Raw genomic sequence first — 6,006 nt, forward strand, 5'->3', positions numbered from 1 at the left:
TGTAAACTAAAGATGTGTAAAGAGTTCCCATTACTTTTTCAGCCCAGCAGATGAAGGTGTCCAGATTCCCAATTCACAGAGTTCAAGATTTTCAGGGAAAACATATAATTTTTTTTTCACTGAGACACTTTTAATATATTCTAATAGATTCTAGCTAATCATTATGACTTGATTCAGTTTTGCAGAGACTGAATCAGGCCCTTTCATTTCATCGCTGTTAGGCAAAGAAGCTCTCCTCCGTGGTTCCCTGCTTTTACACTATTGGCTCCCTTTAAGCCTGGTGTCGGATCAAGGGGGTAACACACGTGCAGCCCACAGTGATTATTTTCTTCTCCAACCGGTACGATTGGTGGCAGCCCTTCTTCTCTCTCCGGAGGACAAGGATCTCCTGTTTGATGGGGACCGAGTTGACGCTGTGGTCCAGCTGCCCATCCAAATTCACGCACCTGGAGTGGCGGCACTTGGCGTCAGCAATCACTTGGGGGAAACGGTTGTGGTCCTCATCAATCCTGTAAGTTGACATGAAAGAAAAAGTGGAAATGCTGCCGCATCTCTAGAATCATGATAGTCTGGATCACTATGGGCTCCCAGCTCGGGAACTTGTACCACCTGGGAGATTGCCTATGAAGGGGCAGTAGACCCTCCACTACTCTAGGTTTTTAAGGGTAAGTAAAGTGTAAGTAAGTAAATACTGCAGGTTTTGAAGTGAAAAGACAAGCATGCCAGAACTGCATGCAATTGGACTTGCTTCAAATAGGCACTGACTTTGAAAGACCGATTAGAAATGATTTGAGCTTCCCAGCATGTCAGACTGACTAACAGACCCAAAGACCTTCAGCTCCCCTCCAAAACATGAAACGTTCTTAGGGCCTGATGCTGATGTTATTAAACCGCCATTGAATTTGGTGGAGTGTTAGCCCTCTGAGGTCTTTTCGATGATCTTTTAGGTAAAGGATGCTTTTGAAGATAAAGCTTGCCCCAATATACAAATAAATTAATTAAATTACAAAAGTAATTTGCTTTGCTTTCTGTATGTTAGCCTAGACCATGTTTTTGCTCTGTGCTCCTTTCTGTATTGGTTATCTTTCAAAGAGGATTATATGGACTGTGAATACCCTCATATTTCCAAAATCTCTCAACAGCGAAGCACTGATAATAAAGATGTGGGCGTAGCCTCAGCATTATTCTTGACCAGGGCAGCCGGTGTATTTCTAGACCATAGGGACAGAGATCATACCTGTAATCCCATGGAGCCAGGGAGCGACTGCTGACATCAAGAGTCGTTTTGGTGTCCTGGTTCATGTTGCTGATGCTTATGTTGACTCTCACGGTTTGAGGGAATTTTGAGTCTTTTTGGGTCTGGCATCCAGCATATGCTTGCTTGAAGAGGCTCTCCGGCTTGAGTCCAGGCTGTATCACCTTCCCGTAGGCAGAACTGCTGGCTGACAGCACGGCCAGCAGCATTAAGAGCAGTGATCTGAACTGAAGACAATTGATGCATTTAGGACACAACGCAGGTACAGCTGCTGTATCACAGCACGCCTAACGACTCTGCTGTGGGAAATTCATCCGCAGTCAGCCTAGCTGGTAGTTAAAGCCTATACTGTAGGTTGGAGCAATGATGTAAAAACGTGCCATATATCACATCCACTCTTGCTTTCATTGACTAATTCTTACAGTGCTGACAGCTATCGTATACACTAGGCTGCAATTTGGTGACAAAAAATTTCAATTATGCAAAAGAATATAATATAGGAGATAGCAGAAAGGATATAACAACAAAAAGGCTGTTTTCAACGTATTTCTTGACTTCAGAGTATGTGGCATTAGCCCCGTTCCCTAATATACCTGTACAGTCTCATTTCTGCCCCATGCTGGTGTTATTTAGCAGTCTCCCGTTTTAATTATCTTCAATTATTAATGGTTTAAACAAGCGTTTTAAAGGTGGGTGCAGATCCCCGTCTCTGACAGCCATCTATTAGAATTCAAATATGTCTCTGTCAAATTGGGGGAAAAAACCCAAAAAGCAAGATCTTACCAGCGATGCACAAAGGGTCGGAGACATCTTCCTTCCTTCTCTTACTGCGGCTGATGCTTGTGCTGGGCTCTGTCGAGCTGAAGGTGTCTGGGCACAGTTGCTGCTGGACTTTTTATAAGGGCTTCTGTGCTGTCCTAGTTAATGTGGAGTAGGTGGTATTTTCCCAACCTTAACTGTGGTTTCTGACCATAACTTAAATTAAAAAGTGTATGTATATATATTCCATTAATGCAGGTGGAAGACAGGATATGGGCTCACCCTTTCTTAGATCTATAGATGATGTCATTACTTCAGCCATGTCACTCAAGTAGTAACAAAACTCAATGATGATATTAGTAAACCACCAAAAAAATTGACACGCACTGCAGTAAGCGGGTGCAAAATACGCAATTTTAAATCGGGACTAGAGTCGTCATCTCATCAAACAGAAGTTGATGCGCTTCACGGTCTTGACTTGGGATGCTGTAGGTATCAAAGACACTAATGTCCCTGGCACTGCCAGATTGGATGTGTTTGCTCCTAGGTTGGTCTGATGTCTTTTCATCCTGAATTGGGCAGACGTTGGACAGCTGGCCTCCCTCCAATTGCTCTCCATACTTGCCATGTGCTGTCACTTGCCTTGATGTCTAGGGATCCAGGTTCCTTCTCAAGCTCCTATTTTTTTCTCAAATTTCCTAGTCTGGATCAGGCTATTTTTATTCATGTCTACACCTCAGGTGTGATATGTCAGTTTTGATCAGAATGCTTTGTGATAGTGAGTTCCCAAATTCAGTCATTCTCTATCTGGGAAAAAAACCCTGTGAACGTTGGTTTTGAGCTTGCCACCTTTTCATTTCACTTCAGGCTCTTGTGCGATGAGACAGGGCTTTGATCCTAAGGAAAGGGGTCTGGGAAGGGTGATGGATGTAGTTAAACCTTCAATTCATAAGTTAGGGGGAGGACAGAGGGGTTCAAGAGAAACCTTGTGAAGGCTGTGAGATGCAAAATGTTTCCTCCTGTAGGCAGGAAAACTGGAAGGACTGCAGGCTCCTCCTCCATGGTATATAGGCGATAGCATGCTACACTTGAAAATATTGGGAGCTAAAATACCTTGCATTGTGTAGCCCCAAGGCATTACAACTCCCTGTGTCCCAGCCCTGTGTCCTGGGTGACAGTGATCAAAGATCCCATGTAGCTCCTAATCCCACCCTGCTGTGTCTCCATCCTTGTAAGACCAATATACTGCAGCTGTGATGTACCCTGCCATGTTAGTATTTAAACACGCAATATTGAAATCCACGTGTTCAAGTGGACAGGCTCCATTTGACCTGGTGACAGTCAGGATCCCTTTCTCCCATTCAGGGGTATTTTTCTAGATTTTCACTAAGATATTGTAAGGGGGCTGCAGACCTGGAGAGGTTGGGCTGCTTCAAGGCTGTGCCCTCTTTTGACTTGGGGTCACCGTTGCTGCTCTGGCTGATAGCAACGGCCTCAATTTTTGTTCTTCTTAGGCAGATGTCTTGATGAGCCCTGAATGCTCATTAGAAGCTGTGGACTTGACCCTGAAAGAGACCTTGCCTGCAAGGAGGGATGTCTATATTCATTCCACTCACCTGCTTTCGGAGATTTAAATCAACAGCCCTCTAGTAAGTATTTTGGTCACTGGGATGTATGGGATGCTGTGGGACACGGTGCTTCTGTGGCATCATTCAATATCCACTGGCCAGAGCTCTACAGTTATGCCAGTCGGCAGCAAAGTAGGGATGTGAAAACTTTGGATAAAGAAGATACTGGACAAGGAACTAGAAACTTGATGCCTCTCCCAGGCAAATATCCCAACTACTCGCCTTCGGAGTTGAGATCTTCCCCCCAGCAAATACTTCATGGCATAGCTAATTAGGACAACTCAATGTCTCCCAAGGAAAGACACTCCACCCAGAGTGCTACAAAACCTGGCATATAGAGAGAGGGGTAGGCTCAAATCTCCCAGGCTGCAGCTTCTCAGATAATGACGTTGATCGTAATGAATTATGAGTTGTAATAAACCAGCTACGCCACCTTTCTAATGAGATTCCTGAGAAGCTCTTTGGAGAGTAGGGGGGGGTGATGTACAGACACAAGAGTGCTGATGCTTCTCGTAGGATGAATTTCAGAGAGATTGTTGAAGAAGGGGATATGTTTTAGAAAGGAGGGGATGAACGTTGAATCTATCCTTCTCTTTAATATGTCTTTCTTAGGAAATTACTCTCGTCGGCGGGTTACAAGTAGCCAGGATGTGCACCATAAAGTAACACTCAGTGTAACAGCCTTGATCCACTGATGCGTGCCTTTTCTTAGGTCTAATTTTGGTGATGTTTTCAGTTGAAATGATGCAAATAAGGTGTGTTTTTTACATTTGCTTAATATTTACATCTAAGTCCAAATTTTACTCACCTTGTACAATCCAAAGAAGGATGCAAATAAGAGTAGAATTTAGTTTGCGGTTTCTGGGATAGCCATGACCTATATCAGCTTGTTTAAAAGTTGCTGATGCTTGAAAAGTTAAACATGTAATTCGGTTTCCCTCTTAGAGTGAGAGATGTACAGGTTAAAGGAAATGGTTCCCTCAGAAGGGGTTTTCTCTAATGCCATTTACTGAAATATCCATTCAAAGTGGGTCAGTTAAATTTCCAATTTTAGAAGCAAAAAAGATTTCAAAAGCCTGCAAGGTAGCGGAAGGTCAGGTTCAACCAGCCTGACCCTAAATCCAGGCTCATCTACTCTAAATGCGTCAGTGGTTTGGGTTACCTCAGTACTTGAAAGGTGAATAGTTAAGCATTCAAACACGGCTAATGTAGCGCAACATTGCAATGGTGAAAAAAACTTTCCATGGTTTATTTTGAGCCATGAACGCATTCGTTTGCAATTGTCATAGGCAAGTTGAGAGGGTCTCAGGAGAAGATATACCTCTTGAAATGCTTCCACCGAGGTCTGAATTATACAAACGAAACTCTCACATTTTTGGTTCCAAGATTTTTCCAAGTTCCAAATAATTATTTTGCAATTCTTCCTGGTCTGAAGTGAAAACAAAAATTGGACATGATTTTTTCCGTGAGATTAGAATTTACCCCATGGGATTTGTTTCATTCTGACACTTAGCGCTCTCTTAACTAGAGATCTGAAAATGGGGACACTAAAAAGCTCACTAAAACAAAAAAATTAAAGATTATTTAAAATGTTTTGAAATCAAACCTAGCCCTTCTCTTGGCTCTGGTGAAAGCTTTCTTAAGATTAAGTTGCTAAAGTACTTTACCTAGCTGAGACCCTTCAGGCACCCATATCTGAGTATGTTGGCTTTGATGACACCTTCTCCCCTCAAAGTCACGGTGTGAGTCAGTGCCAGCGCTCCGGTGCCCTGACTGAGGTTGCTGTAAATTAAAAGAGAAATGGCGGATATCTCCAAGTACTTAAAACATTTTTTTCGATCACTGTCAGTTAAGTTTATGGTACCTTTGGAAAATAAGGAGCTTTGCTACTTACATATAGGATATTTACTTATTTTTTCTTGTTGGAGAGAATGCATTTTCTTCCTCTTGAGTATATATTCTTATAAATCCCTATAAATAAGGCAACACTCTTCCTCCTGCATACAAGCATTGCATGACCCACTGTGCATTGTGGAGGTAATTTCTAGGAGATCGATGATTAGACTGAGCTTAAAGCCAGTGGTTATCTGAGAGAAAGTCAGAACTTGATGGGGCAAGGCTCTGAGCACCCTGATTAAACACTGAAGTTTAATTTTAGTTTAGTTTAATTTAATCCTGCTCTGAGTTGAATGGTTGGATCAGGGACATCCAGAAGTCCCCTCCAAACTGGTTACATCACTTCACCTGTCTCCCACCCCTTGATCTTTGTACAGGAGACATACCAGAAAAGATAAAGTAAACTTTTCCCTCTATTAAACACCTCTACTTTTCCTCCCCAACAGCTGCAGTAGAAATGATCATCCC

At 42.7% G+C, this 6,006-nt stretch overlaps 1 protein-coding gene across 1 annotated transcript; it reads right to left on the reverse strand.

Annotated features, from left to right (window-relative positions):
• Nucleotides 1-271: 271 nt before the first annotated feature.
• Nucleotides 272-2,065, reverse strand: IL17A (interleukin 17A). The gene is made up of 3 exons (XM_075148006.1): nt 2,039-2,065; nt 1,238-1,482; nt 272-509 (listed from the first exon to the last, which is right to left on the reverse strand). Exons 1-3 carry the CDS (start codon nt 2,063-2,065, stop codon nt 272-274), a joined length of 510 nt encoding a protein of 169 aa, XP_075004107.1.
• Between the last annotated feature and the right edge of the window lie 3,941 nt (nt 2,066-6,006).

Source organism: Calonectris borealis, chromosome 3 (assembly GCF_964195595.1).
Source record: "Calonectris borealis chromosome 3, bCalBor7.hap1.2, whole genome shotgun sequence".
Taxonomy (NCBI): Eukaryota; Metazoa; Chordata; class Aves; order Procellariiformes; family Procellariidae; genus Calonectris; species Calonectris borealis.

Bases quoted from the DNA above. Each gene is read 5' to 3' on its own strand.
- IL17A (XM_075148006.1), bottom strand. From the start codon at position 2,065: ATGTCTCCGACCCTTTGTGCATCGCTG. The intron at 1,483-2,038 runs GTAAGATCTTGC...AATTGTCTTCAG, and splicing joins CGACCCTTTGTGCATCGCTG to TTCAGATCACTGCTCTTAAT. The intron at 510-1,237 runs GTATGATCTCTG...GTCAACTTACAG, and splicing joins CTGGCTCCATGGGATTACAG to GATTGATGAGGACCACAACC.